This window comes from Ambystoma mexicanum, chromosome 12 (assembly GCF_040938575.1).
Source record: "Ambystoma mexicanum isolate Mex_15411 chromosome 12, UKY_AmexF1_1, whole genome shotgun sequence".
In the NCBI taxonomy this organism is placed as follows: domain Eukaryota; kingdom Metazoa; phylum Chordata; class Amphibia; order Caudata; family Ambystomatidae; genus Ambystoma; species Ambystoma mexicanum.
The window spans coordinates 424,973,896-424,989,399 of NC_090936.1; the positions used below are offsets into that span (position 1 = coordinate 424,973,896).

General features: G+C 42.0%; 1 protein-coding gene across 5 annotated transcripts in view; it reads right to left on the bottom strand.

Moving 5' to 3' along the window:
• Positions 1–15,504, bottom strand: part of LOC138513604 (sodium- and chloride-dependent GABA transporter 1-like) — a 619,404-nt gene that overhangs the window by 346,759 nt on the left and 257,141 nt on the right. For 4 of the 5 annotated variants that reach the window (XM_069628585.1, XM_069628581.1, XM_069628583.1 and 1 more), the window contains 2 exons: positions 12,478–12,825; positions 11,043–11,174 (listed from right to left, as the gene is read on the bottom strand). In XM_069628585.1, the coding sequence (XP_069484686.1) occupies positions 11,043–11,174; positions 12,478–12,709 (364 nt within the window). In that variant the 5' untranslated portion in view covers positions 12,710–12,825. The remainder of the gene's footprint in view (positions 1–11,042; positions 11,175–12,477; positions 12,826–15,504) is intronic. The other variant, XM_069628582.1, reaches the window with a different exon arrangement.

Here is a 15,504-nt window from a genome sequence, read left to right on the forward strand (position 1 = left end):
GACTCGAAGTGTATTTATTAGTAATCCAATCTTTGATAGATTGTTAAAAAAACATTTTTTTTTAAAAAATGTGTAAAAAAAAAAAGAAATGAAAAGAAAGGTTTCCCTTAATGTTATTTGCACATTAGGGGCTCTTCTTGTTGTTTTGGTCCTTGAAGTCCTTATTGTTTCCTTCTTGAAATCCTTGTTTCCTTAAAGTGTGTGTTTTTGGTACTATTGCTTGTTGCCTCAGGGTCTTTAGTCCTTAGTTATTGCTTCATAGTGAGCTGCTTAGTGCACATAATTCCCTCGGCACAAGATTCTCTCGACATGTGTTTCTCCAATAGTGTACTATTGGTTCCTCAGGAGGATTGTTTGTTTTGTTTGACTGTGTGAAATTGTTGGTTGCTATTGGGAAAGAAGACGATAGATGAGACGAAAGGATGTTGGATTTTGGAACTGGCTATTGGTTGGTACATCTTTGCATGCTTCTGCTTAAAGATAAAGTCGGTATGACTGGAGAGAGTTTAATATAGTGCTTGGCTTTCTTGACTTTCTTGGCTTTCTTGATAGGAGTAATGGCTGAGCAGAGGCTGGTGAGTGACTTAGAGAGGTGCTTGCGCATTGGGAATGGTGCTTACTTTGTGGTAGTGACTTAGGTATTTCATTAAGAACAGCGGTTGCCGTTATGCAGTGTTAGTTGTGCACTGAAGTTTCGGAATTTCAAACATGGCATGCTCGTTCTACGGGTTAGATCATCACTGTGATTTAAAAGTGAGTAGAGTGGAGCTTAAATACCAGTGAATACTTGCGCACCCATAAAGTGTAAGTGGCCCGGTCGAGAGTCACACTTACCTACAAGATTTGGTTGGGGTTCGCGTTGCTATGAGGTCGAATTCAACATTAGGTCTTCGTGGTTTTACAGATGAAGAAGGTGCGTGTGTAGGTGCCTAGTGACAAAGTTAAATTATACGAAATAGTAAATAGACTGGAACTGCATCTGAGATGCTACGTATTGCGAAATTAAGAAAAGGGTACCCAGATAAATTGCATCGTTCAGTGCAACGGCTTACCTGTATTTAGAATAGTAGCATAGGATCCAATTAAGCATCGGTATGATAGCCAAATTCTGTTCGATAGATGGGATCGCCATTTTGGATACGTAGATTTAAATAGCGTGATGGCACGATTGCGTGCTGCTGTCACGTGCAGGCAAAGCGCCGGCTCCGTTTTGTTTTTGACGTAACGGGCGCCATTTTGGTAAGGGTGCAGCAGCCTAACCCGAGATTATAGTTCTATCAGCTGCATTTAACTTTTTATTCAGTATTAATTTAATCTCAGTATGGGTTTAATAAAGAATTGTCACTATGTAATGGATTACTGAAGAGCAGCGAGAATTAAGGAGGTATAATGTGATGGTGATTCTCGTACATGTTTAATTGTATTCAAGGGGTATCAATAGAGCAATATGGTCACGGTGCGTAAATTGGTAAAGGGTGCTTTAGTGATGTGGTTGTTAAAAATTGAAATGACGAAAAAAAGTAAGTGTTATTTATTGGTCGAAAAAGATAGAGATAGGAAAGACAAATTGTGGTGCCCGATGGATAATTTCACTGTCTCAGTTGAGGCCTGAGTGGCAGCAGTCCATGAGGCAGATCCATTTGGACTCTTGTTGTCGCAGTAGACGTTCTCAATTACCCCCTCTGGTTTTTTTGTTGTTGATTTTTTCAATTCCAAAAAATCTGATTGCCTCAATTGCTTCTTGTGGGTGTGTATTAAAGAAGTGGTATGTCAGAGGTGAGGTCATATCTCGATTTTTTACACAGCAGATGTGTTCTGATATTTTGTATTTACGTTTCCTGAGTGTGCTACCGGAGTTAAAGTTTCTGGTAAGGGCATATTATTCCATACACTGTGAATTTGGTATTGCAATTGATGAGGTCACGGATGGTGTGGTTTTTGCCATTTGGTAGTTTGATGTTTTTTTTGTTGTCAAATGCATATTGACAAATGTTGCAGGTCCCACATTGGACATTTCCTTTTAATTTTTCTTTGGTCCACAGTTGTGGTAGACCTGTTTCTTTGTTGTTGAGTTGAAAATGGGAGGGGCAAAGATTGTTCTTCAAGTTGGGTGCTCTCCTAAATGTTAAGTTGGGTTTGTCAGTTAGATGGTCTATTAGTACCCCGGCGAGAGACAATATGAATGCAACAAGCATTCTGATTGGCTCTCGCCAGGTCCCTACACGGCCGGGAATCCCTCCGTCGGGATTCCATGGCCTTTGTCCCCGGTGGGGGGCGTGGCAGCCCCTCGGCCAATGAGGAGGCTCGAAGCGGGGCCATCCCCGCTCCGAGCCTCCCCGCGGCTGAGAGGCTGCCTTGGCCCCCAGCCGGGGACTCGGGTAAGTCTTTTATTTTATTTTTATTTTTCCCTCCCCTCCCTCCCACCCGCCCCTCAACTTACCTTCTTGATCCTGCGTCCCTGGCAGGGGACGAGGAAAGCCTCCAGCCGTGTGGAGACTCGGAGCGGGTCCATCCCCGCTCTGTGCCTCCACACGGCTGGGGGCTTCCCTCGTCCCCCGCCAGGGACGCAGGTACTTTTTTAAAAACATTTTTTTTCCTCCCCCGTCCCATTCCCGCACTCCCAACCCCACTTACCTTTTTTTTTATCCTTTTTCGGGAGCGGACGCGCTGGGAACAGTTCTGTTCCCAGCGTGTCCGCTCCCGATGGCCGCCATGGTAAGGGAAAACGGACTCCGTTTTCCCTTTCCATGGCGGCGGCCATTTTCTTGGTCGTTTTTTTTTCTGTCCCAAAACGCTGCAGCGTTGAAACGCCGCAGCGTTTTGGGGCAGAAAAAAATTGCTTTTAGTACCCAGGTCACGCAAATTTTGCGGGCCGGGATACTAATAGCAATAGAACCCTCGCGGCGGGGGCATTACCGACTCTGGTAATGCCCCGGGGCCTTCGGTAATGCCCCCGCTGCTCGGGTTCTATTTCTTAAGTAGATCTTCATCAGCTTTGAGAATGTCCCAGTGGCATGAAAGGATGTTCCTTAGTGTGGCGGCTTCACTGATGTAAGTTGTTATGAATCTTGGTGGGATGAACTTCCTTTATCTGTATTGAGACATAACAAAGTGGTGTCTTCATTGTTAAGCAACCGCACCTTTATCTGTATTCATTGGTAACAATAAAGTGCTGTCTTCATTGATAAGCAACCGTGCCTTTATCTGCATTCAACGATAACAATGAAGTCTAGAGACATCTTTGTATGTGTGTTAAAAAGTAATCATCTGTTAATCATCTGGGAGACTGCACAGAACTGCACAGAAATATAAGTGCAGCTTCTCTGTACCATTGCATCCTACAAGTCCAAGAGCCATGTCTGGACTGTTAGCTGGCACTAACTCTTGGCATGGGAAGAGACGGTAGGAGTTACATTGGATGTAAGGGTGACACACAGCCTCTGTTGGTGTTGTTTATATTTTTATCCACCCAAAGTTCTCCAATGGCTAGGCTTGACCCAATGGCCATTGCCACCCTCTACCTGCCCCTCCACACGCAAAACGCACCAACAAGCTTTGTGTATTTAAGCAGTCTGCTGAAAGATAGTGGCTAATTGCAGCTGTAAACTAGCTCCTGGTGTCACAAACATGTCTTTACCACATTTTAAACGCAAGCATTGGAAAAGCCAGTAGTTTCAGCTTGTGTACAGTCATTAGACATGCATTTGCCGGGCACTACCAAACAGGCCCAGGTACTAACACCATGTCCTAGCTGTTGTCACCTTATGAACTATTAGCACAATTGCAGTAGTGCCTGGAAAATTCCTAACCTTTTCCCAGGGAAAGGTTCAAACTGTTGGATTTGCCAATGCCTTTTATTATTAATACATATAGTGATTGATTGATTGATTTCATAGAAATGTATTATCAATACATGACAAAAAGAAATTAAATAAATAGAATGCATCTTATTCTTTGAGAAGTGGGAAACTCCATTAGAAAGCGTAGGTGTGTCTCACACTTACATTACTAGGTTATTACACCCCCACAAACGCACTCTATTAGCATACATAAAGTGGGTGTTCAAAGTGGTACATCCCTCGCCCATTCAGTCGTAGACACGTGATTTTTCACTGTGAATCCTCGCAAATGGCCTCTTTCACTGTTTCATGAATCAAGTAGAATAGGTGCTGTTTTCTGGCTGCAAATCGATGTGTGGGTGGAAAAGAGCTCTGGGATTTGGCTACTTAGATCCTTGAGTTTTTCAATTTGCTGATCTTCTTTTAGGACATTACTTGACACAGGCTGCCCGGTAGATGACTCTGCGGGTTTAATCAAGGACTGTTGCATTTGCCATTGTCGGACAATAGGTGGTCTTTTTCAGGCAGGCTCTTTTTAGCTCTCAATCCTTTGTATTGACCGATACTTGCATTGAAAATGAGTGTGCAAAGGGTTAAAACTATTTAATAGATTGATTGACCATGACCCAATAAACTGCATATTCTTTCCTGCAATACCCAAGGGTTTTCGCTCTTTCTCGAGCGGGGGTGAAGGCCAAAACCAGCTGATGAACTGTGAAATGTTCACCCTGCAAGAAACCTGGCTGACTAGCAACCTTAATATTGATGGATATCATTTGATGCATATATCTGCTAGAAGGAAGATACGGGGGAGACCATATGGGGGATTCATTCTAGGAGCTACAAATATGTTATTGTTGAGAGAAGTAGCTGGTGTTACCAACCCCCATGTTTTAGCTGGGATACTTAATGTGCAGGAGGAGTGGGTAAGGCCTCATTTACTGCTTATAAATATTTATAATCCCCCTGGCAATAAAAAGACTGCTGAATCTGACACCGTGTGTGAGTATGTTATTCATCAGTGGCTGCAGAATAGCAAAGACGGCCATTATATTGTTATGGGGGATTTAAATGATCGAAGAACGATTAAGCTGGATAATCTTCACCATAATACCCATGAGGTGCTAGCTGCTACCCCAGAGGACAATGAAAAGCTAAACCATTTGGATCGATGGAATGGCTTTTCAGAGGCCCAAAGATTATACCAACTATACACGATGGAAAGGGAAAATGGTGAATCCCTTTATATTTGGAGTATTGACTTGAGCACCTCTTGGTTAGATTATTGTATGGTGCGCTGGTCGTTATAATTAAAGATCTCTGAATGTGCCTTGATCCCAATGGAGTGTAGTGTAGTGGCCCTGCTATATCCAGTGTATCTTAGGAATATGCGTTTGAAGATAATGGTCGAATTCTGGGGAACATCATGGTGAGTAGCAAGGGAAGTAAAATCCATTGGTCAAATAAGAACATTCAGCTATTCAATGCCAAGCTTAGTTCTAGGCTGTTCACGGGGGATAACCTTATTGTTAAGGATGATGTAACTATCAGGATCACATTGAAAGACACATGTGAATATATACAAGATCTTAATAAATAAATAAATAAGACATGAGCGGAAAGACAGAACATGAAAGGGAGTAACCCACTATATGCATGCCTTATAGGTTACAAAGCAGCATTTGGCACTGTTAATAGAGCGCACCTTTGGAACAAAGTACAGATTGGGTTCTTGATTTGGGAATAATATATTTACAGAAGGAATAATATTCTGACACCTCTGTCAAATTACGTATTAATAAGCATTGAGACCTTACTGAGAAAAAAGTCACCAATCATGGTCTCAAGCAAAGTTCTATCCTTCCTCCTATACTGTACAATTTATATGTGGTAGATATAAATGAATAATGAATTATGAATTATTATTATGAATAATTCAATAATGAATTATTGTTGGATCGTCAGAACTCTCCCCTCCTCAACCCCCCCCTCCCGCATCGGTGACCAACATATCTTCTCCTGGCTCACCTATACGGATGATACTATCCTGTTGGACCACACCCCTCTGGGTCTACAACACTCTGTAATTGCTTTGGTTAAATACTCCTTTGACAGCTCACTGGTCATTAGCCATGCCAAAAACAAGATAATGATTTTTCAAAGCAAAGAACAGGTGAAAAACAATTTTAAATGGAGGATTGACACTCACCCTATTGAGGTATTGGATAGGTATATTTATTTGTTAGTTCCATATTATAGCATAGATCATGGGGAGAAATTGAGAACGATAATATTCAACAAAACCTTTAAAAAATGTAATGCTATACACAACTATATAAATGTAAGGACTACTTAAGATTTCCAACTCTAGTATAACTACAGGATTGCTTTATGGTCTTGAAATCTTTACTGATAAAGAAACAAAATGGCTGGCCTCGCTTGACGCAAAGATGTGGAGACGTGCCCTGGGGTTGCCGAATTGCACCCAAGTTGAAGCAATCCATAGTGAACTGGGTCTAGTGGCCTTGAGCACTCAGAACAAGATCCATAGTGCCATCCTCTACTAGAAAATACAAGCGAAAGATAATAATATGGATTCTCTGTATAGCAATTTTAATCAGATTTTAACAGTTGGTGTTATAAATATTGCTATTGCCTCATGGAAAAATGACGTTTTAGGCTTTTTAGATTCTATTGGTTTTATGGTAAACATCCCTGGTAATATCGCTGTCGCTATGAAAGGCAGGTCACATACATTCTCGGGCATTATCTGTTCTGGAACACAATTATTTTCCTATCTTGAAAGTATGGATAATAAGTCTGTTCGAATGTGCAGATAAATGACAAGATGGCCCAGTGTCCATGACATCAGAAAAGAGGCACAACACAGGCATCCTCAATTATCTTGCATAAGATTGGCTGATTGGTGGACCGTCAGCGAATTGCCAACTGGTGTCATATACATGGTAAAGGGAATCTACCGGATTATGCACTGCAGTTCAGGTATTCCGTGCTGTATCTATGCTTCCACATGCAAATTAATGAATTAAAAAAGGATACAAACACCACAAAATGGTGTGGAGTGCATACCCTTTGAGGCATGGGAGGAAGTGGAGGAGGTGCCTTTTCAGAACATAAGATGGATGTAAGGTGCAGTCAGAAAGGCATGTTTCCCCTTGCCATTCAGGCTTCACGACAGCTTGCAATTGGTGGTGGTACCTGGCCATTTGGTGGCAACCCCTGCCAGTGGTGTAAGACAGGTTTTCCTAGTTTGAGCACCCTGCCATGAAACGTTTCCCCAAGCAGTGGGGTGATGACATGGGCATGGACTATGATAGCAAGCCTGTGAGCTGTTGTGAGCACCCCATCAATTCATAGTGAGACCTTGCAATGAAATGGCAATTGCTGGAAAGTGGTGAATACCTGTACACTGCCTAGTCCATGTCTTTGAAAAGCCAAACCTGTTTCCCACATCAGTGCTTGTTTCTTCCTGTCACTGCATTGCAATGTCTGGACTACGAAGAAGAATGCCTCCAAAACCTGAGGGCTACAAACGGAAACAGGTGTAAATGTTGTCACTCCTACAAGAAGGGGAACTGTGTATTTGAGGTGGAGCTGAACAAAAAGAATACAACTGCGCGGGTTGGTCACAGTACACGTGACACGTTTTAAAACATATTTTTCAGGATCTCAAAACATTCCAAGGAATGACTTCGTGAAGTGCTTGGGAGAAATAGGCGAACATGGAAACGTGTCATTTCTGGGGGTCCATGGACACGCATAGTTTTGTACATATTGCTGAAATTGTGCAAGTGTGTCTGTTTAAAGATGCACATTGCAGAAGAGCTGTATAATGTGCGGTCCGGAAAGGCACCCAGCAAAATAACCCTTAACCTAATACATGTGTCATAGAAGATTGAAAGTTGTTATTTAATTTTTTGAAAAAATTGTACAAAACTTAAGAGAATAATATGTTTTTAACCTAAGACCCTAGAAAGATTGTTGCCAGTTGCCATTCTTTTCTTGGGCCTACCACAGTGGCCTGATGAGTGGACAATTGTAACATAGTGTTATAGGACTTCCACTTTACGGAATTGGCCGGAATTTATGAAAATATGTTGACATGAGAAAAAGCTAAACAGAAATCCGAAACAGAGGTCAGGAATAAAACATTCAATATCCCACACCCAACTCTATTCATGGGTGTGGGGAGTGAGGTTGATAAGTGTGAGGTTGGGGGGGGGGCAAGGATGGATGTGGGGAGCCACGCCTCATGAAGGGTTAAAAGTGAAGGAAAAGGTCTCAATTCCGTAAAACCATAGCTCCCAACCTTTTTTATCACCTAGGCGGGTGAAAACACCCGATTTTCTTTTTGGCGGGTGAGAGGCCCATTGAAGTGAATGGGCGTATGAGGGATTTGGCGGGTGATTCGTCTGCTTTGAAGGCGGGTGACACCCGCCAAAAGCGGGTGAGTTGAGAGCTATGGTAAAACATGTCTCTGAAAACAAGGGGTTTATGCATCATCATGTAACCCAGTTGACAGATGCTCTCTGGCAAGCACAGGATGGGCTGAGTTTGAATCTAAGGTCTGGCCAGAGCTCTCGCAGCACTATGCATTCAAACAATTACTCCAGGATGCAGAAAGTGTGGATAATGGAGAAAGACCTGTGGATAGTGGCAGACATTTTGTAGAAGTTATTGTGACTGTGTATGCAAGGGGGAGAATTGTGGAGTGTTGTTTAAAAGAGCTTCCCTTTCTCCGCTTTAGTGCTGCATAACAATGTGGTTAAAGCATGTAATAACGGTGTTCCCAGACCATAAGAAGAAGATGTTCTCTGATGTGTTGAGAGCATTTCATTGGCCACAGCAACGTACCTAAAACTATAGTTTCCAAGGCGCCATCTTGAAATGACATGACATGCCTGACAAAGTTACTGTTTTCTTGGATATCAGCTCTGAGAGGTTTCCATTCAGTGTGGGTTTCCATGTGTGTGACAGGCTAGCTTTCAGCTGTTTGAAACTGTTGGTTCAGGCTGGGGTGTTTTCGCACCTGTTGAAGTGTGCTTCTATTTGAACCTCCATCCGAAATATCTGCCAGCTTCACAGGCGCTTATAAAAAGAGCGTTTCATGTTACTTTGGTCACGTGACGTGGTCAGCTTTCCCGTTATTGTACCACTCTCAACTGGCTTCTCATTGATTTAATGACTGATGTCTGTCTATTGGTGCTGCTGCGGAAAATGTTTAATGGTTAAGTCCTTCAGTATCCAGCCCTTTCGGTAGCTTAGCCTACATGCAGCTATTGTCTGCGCTCTCTTGCTGAGAGTAAAGTAAGTGGGGGCAATGTTTAACTTAGTTGCCTGGGTGGGCAATTCCTCGAACCCACACGGAGAAGGCTTTTACATGTAGTACCTAGACCTGCTACACAGCTAACGCTGTTTGCTTCTTTTAAAAGAACAGTTAACATCACCTGCAACCCATGACTTCATGGATGTGTTTCTTGCTATGCTGCTTATAATGCTGTTCACTCTACTTGCAGTTTTGTTGTTTTTTCTCTGCAATTATTGTTTATGTGTTCTACTATTGTTTATTTTATGGTATTGTTTCCTTTGATATTAATTTTTTCTGTGTTTAAGTTTATAATATTATTTTGTCGAGCACTTTGAAGCTGTTGTTTCTGGTGCTGTTTGCCCTTTTTAAATGATAACAAACAAAATACTTTGAACTCTTTCAAATTAACATATTTCTAGGTGTCCCTACCACTTTTCTAGCTAAACGCGGCTTGGCGGCATTCTTCATTGTAAAAGACATTCTGTCCTCCTTGAACCGGTGTTTATATTTTTGATTACCCTTTGCCTATATTCTTGTTTCCTCGTCCTCCCTTGGCCTCGCGTAGTGGGCACACTTTAGTGCTTTTGTCCCATACATTTCCATTAATTGTTGTCTCATTTAAATCATATTTCAGCTCTGTCTTTTCTACTTAATTTCGATACTTGGAAGGGAAGCCTTGTTCTAGCAACAGATATGACTTTACTCTAAGTACAGGATTTGGTGTAAAGGAAAATTAAGTCACTCCCTTATATGGTTTTCGGACCTTCGATTGTACCTTGATTCTACCACTTTTAGTTGAAGTACTCAGGGATGTCATTTCACCAAAATTCCAGGGGTAGCGGAAGTAACATCACACGATCCTTGACCCCGATGACATCACAGGAAGTGATGTCTTTTTACCGCGCCCCGAAGTGATAACGCGGAAAGGATGAAAGACTGAGTTAAGGCATTTAAGAACAGACTAAATCCATGACTCGCCCCCCCGAAGTGTGCCTAAATTAACCTTTGATGAGTCTAGCAATTATTGCATAGAATTCCAGAAAGACACATGATTTGGTATTCCTATTCTTTCTTATTTAGGGTGAGTGCTGAAAGTGTTCTTATTTTTTAAAGGGGCCTGAACGAGAAAGCCAGCCACTCCAGAAGTAAAGAGTCACATGGTGCTGGCCACAGCCGTGGAGCTTGCATTACCAAAAAAAAAGAGCTTTTTTTTCTCGTTTTTTTTAAGACAGAGGTCGCAAGGGAGACCACAGAGTTCGCAAGGGAGACCTCAGGGGTCGCAGTCATTTAGGGGTCACAGAGCCCGAAATGACGTCCTTGGAAGTACTGAATAAAACTACTGAAGCGCCCACTCACTCACGTGTACACATCCATCATCATCATCATGAAACCATTTTGATGGCAATACAAATACCTGCAAATATACATTAAAGAGATAAACATTTGCTAGCTCACTGGATTCACAGCTCATCCATCCATACATACATCCATCCATCTCCTGTTTTAGGGATGTCCTATCCTATTAAAAATACTTGCAAAAACACACAACAATACACACAGACATTGATTCACTCACTCTCTCATTCATTCATTCTGACATTACCATTTGAACTGAGGAAACTGCATCTAAATGTTGACAGAATGAACACTGTGGGGATAGCAGTCACAGCATACTCTAATGGAATGTCCATAAAATGTTGCCATGCCCGCTCACATTTTGCAAACATTAAACAGTGGCATGTTCTATCAGATTAAAGTTGATTTGTGTACCCGGTATTTCTTTTGAATTCTGAGCAATTAAATAGAACGTAAGGTGAAGATTAAAATAAATTGCCCAGAGGAATGTAACTTTATTCTTTGGGTTTTTACAGTACCTTTGAACATGGGAGCAAGCTTCCAGACCCCCAGTCCTCCAATGGAGGTGTACTGGCCAAGAGCGATCTCCAGCAGAAAGAGAGGAATCCCAGCAAAGACCAGCGTCAATACGTATGGGACCAGAAATGCACCTGGGAAACGAAAAAACAAGAACAGGATTTCAAATTAATTATTCAAATGCCATTCACCCCCTGCAGACTAAATTATGCTTGGGGCGGCGAATTTCTGGCAGATCAATACAGGTTATTGTCAAGAGCAAGTGTCTAATGTACGTTTCCACATTTGCTTGTGAACTAGTGAACAGAGCTAATATTTGTGAACATGTACATGCTTTGCCCCATGCAGTCAAATTGAGGCTCAATAAAGGCTCATCAAAGCACAGAAAACAAAGAGTCATCCAACTGGCGCCTTTCTGAGTTTCTTATTCTGTTGTGGCCCGAGCGTGCAAAACAGATATAGAAAGGTTAAAAACTGTGAATTTGTACATCATGAGATTTGTGTGTGGGTCGACCTCTTTTTTTCATTACAGCAAGAATTATGTACCTAGAAGGAATTAACATTAAAAACGTCTTATTTTCCTTGATATCTAAGGAAATTAAGGCGGTTTCCACTCCCATTCCAAGTCAAATAGAATAGCAGAGGTCAGAATGCTTTGTGCTATACAAGAATCCGCGACATCATGAGGCTTGGCAAGTAACACATTTCTGTTTGGATAAATAGACACGACAGAAACAATTACTGTACAATTGATTTGAACAGAAGGGGGAGCTCATTTGCTTTGTAACTCTTCAAAGTACTCACAGGACAATGAACTACGTTCAAACGTAATATGAATGACAGTAAATACTGTTGATGTGATTGGTTATTTATAACTCGCTTAATAGCTAGTGGGTTCTAAGTGAGAACGCTGGGATTGAACCTGTGTTGTTCTGTGTTGTCTTGCTTCCAAGGCGAGCACCTTGCCCCTGAGCTATCCCCCGTGCCAAATTGGAATTAATAGTGTGACATGGGGCCTAACTAAAGGGGACTGATTCCGAAATACAAAATGGCTGCTTTCCCGTTAGTGTGTGCATGAATCGAAATAAATCCCAACACTCTATGGTATATAGTAAAAGTAATACAGAATTATTCCCTCTGGACACACCATTAGAAGTGGTAAATCCAAAAAGCAAAGCATGTATAAGGGAAGTAACACATGGGATAATCGAAGGTTAAGGAATGTAAAAACGGAATATTGGACACTGATGTTCTGAGCTAGGCATTGAGGAATGCATCAACTTATTAAATATTCATGATCAATGTGTACTGTAAACAACTTCTGAGTAATGACGTATCAGCGTCGCAAGACTTTGGTGCGAGAGACCTATTGGGTGCCAATGTTCCTGCGTGTGCTCGTACAAAACAAAACATTTAAGCATTTTACGAGGAACTTACCACCACCGTTTTTACCACATAGATATGGGAATCGCCAGACATTGCCAAGGCCAATAGCGTAGCCCACACAGGAAAGTAAGAAGTCGAACTTCCCCTTCCAGGCGCCCCGGTCTGGAAGATCATCCTTACTGGGGTCGTCTGCATCTAAAGAGATGGTTTCCTCTGGAATCGCCAGCTTTGCCTCTGAAGGGGAGTTCAGCTCCAACGTTGTACGGTCTGTCTTCCCCATCATGCGCCACTTAAACTGGTTGCACAGGAAACATATGCCCAAGACAGAGCAAATGCTCTATTTATTGGAACCCAGAAGTTCAGAAAAATTACAATAAATTGGAAGCCCAAGGATTAAACCTGAATGGAGATTAAAAAAAAGATGAAGAAAATGGATTTAATAAAATGTGGAAAAACATCAGCAGTTTCACATAATACTTCTAAGCAAATGCAACATATTCCTTCTCACTTCCAAAGTCCACTGCCTGAATCTCAAACTCCCTTTACACACCTCTACATCACCCCTGTCAACATATTCTTTTTTTTTGGGATGTTTTCTATCTCTAGTTGTTTTTTATGTAAATTATAATTGTTCCTTTATAGCAAGCTTAATACAAATGAGTGGTTTCTAAGTGCAGGATCGGGATTCAAACCTTTGTTGCGCTGTGTTGTCTTGTTTCCAAGACAAATGAGTTGCCCCTGAGCTATCCTTCCTCCTGGAGGAATGCACACAGAGTAAAGGGCGCAGATTTTATTCTGGCTGTTTGGCTGTTTACTGTGCACGGGATGTGGACGGAGGGAGAAGGTACGGATAGGATGAGATCGGGCGCAATAACAGCACCTCACTCTTGAAGAAGTTATAAGGTACCGTGAGGGTGGTGATTTGAATATTGTTGACTAGGGGCCGGCCCACACAAAGCTCTGCAAGGTGATATACTGGAACATAAAGTTGCCATAATTTGCCACTCAGTACTTGCAAATTATTTCTCAGGGGCTGTGGGTGTAGAACCTTTGACCTGAGGACTGGAATTAGCGTATTGCGATTTCTCCTCCCGATTAATACCTTGGGGACTGCGGGCCGTAGAGTCTTTGACCCAAGAGAGGGGGTGTTGTCCCTGCCATACGAAGAAGTGAGAAGCAGTTGGAAATGTATAACTTATGGAGTTCAGACAACCCTGAGGATAATGTGACTAAAAGAACTACAAAGGGGACCGCTGGTAAGGAGCAAGATGAAGGGGAACGAGGTACACAAGGTAGATTTTTCTTAAAACGCTATAAGGCAGGTGGAGGGGTCTTTCGTCATCCACCCAGCGTTTTCCTTTTAGACAATCAACTACCCTCAACCTCGGGTTTCCTAAATTCATCTGTGTACCTCGGATCCCTCCAAGGTCAGGAACAGGGTATCTCGACGCCAGTGAATCAGATAATGCGGGACTCTCTCACCGCTAATCTAGACTATAACTTGAGGAAAACAACAATGAAAAATGCAATATCCTCTCATTTTACTCAAGTTTCAAAGATAACAACTAAGTGCCCAACAGGGCCATCTTTGCAAGATCGAGGCAATGTAATCGCACAAGATAAGATAACCGGGTCTGTTTTAGGTGATGAAGAACTGTTGGAGTTGGAAAGACAGATTCCGGGGAATGTATCGTAAAGAAATTGGAAGAGATCGATTAAGTCATCTTTGTATCAACAGGATGGGGATTGTATGTTAAAGTCTTTAGGCCAGAGAAATTCAAGACATTTCTGGGATATTGTGGGAGGCAAACAAGAAGCACAAATGGACAATCAAGATGTCCATTTCTCCCAGGTTTATGGTTCAGTGGGTCCATCGGCACTGGAGGACTGGGATAGCTCACAATGGTCCCTCACGTATACTGAGGCGGACATTGAGTTACTAATTAAACGCTCTTCTAGCTCCAGAGCCGCGGGCCCGAATGGCTTGAGTAATTGCACCCTAAAAACAAATCCAGCAATATGGGCCTATATACTTAAGTTATTGTTTGATCAAATAATCAAATTTAAATGCCTTCCAGAATCATGGAAAAACTCGATTACCATACCGATCTTCAAAAAAGGAGATAGACTCCTAGCAGTAAACTACAGACCAATCTCACTACTGGATGCTGACAGTAAAATATTTGTGGGCCTGATTTTAAGAGCGCTGGAAGACTGGGCGAGATTAATGAATACAATCCCGAAACAACAAACAGGATTCAGAAAGGGACTATCTATGTCCCTTAACGGTCTGGTCTTGAGCCTTTTTGACGGGAGATCTGGAAAAGAACAATGGTTGCCCCCTTTTGGGGCCTGGATTTATCTCACACAAGTGTTTGATATGGTTAATAGGGGTCTTCTATGGAAAAATGGTATACATGGGGAGTGCCTTCAAACCTACTCTCAATCCTGATTGAATTACACCAAAACACCAGGATGAGAGTTAGACTCTCTAAAGCAGGCTTTCTAACAGATTCAATAGGGGTAAGCAGAGGGGTCTGGCAGGGTTGCCTGATGGCTCCGCTTTCGTTCATCCTCTTTATGGCCGATCTGGGAATAGACTTAAAGGAGATTGGTCTAGTTTTACTGCGCCTCGGCCTAACTAAAATCAACTGGCTGGCTTATGTCGATGAAGTGCTGGTACTGGATCATTCCAAGGTGGGCCTGCAGAGACTGCTGACTGCTTTGGAAAAGTATGCCCAAAAAAACGATTTGAAGATTAATCCAGACAAATGGAGGATTCTTATTTTCAAAGATCCAAAAAAAAAAATAGTGAGGAATTGTTCATGGGAAATGGAACATCGAAATATAGAAATTGTGTCTGAGCTCACTTACCTAGGATCATTTATTAACTCACATCCAACAAAAATCCATCTATCAGAAACTCTCCATTTAAAAACTATTAAATTGGGGGCCCAGATAAAGAGGATAAAAATGAAATATTGTACATTTTCTATATTGCCTATGGTAAAATTCTATTTTATTTAGGAAAGGTGGTGCCAACAATTCTTTTCAGGATGGATACAAATCCCCTTGCAA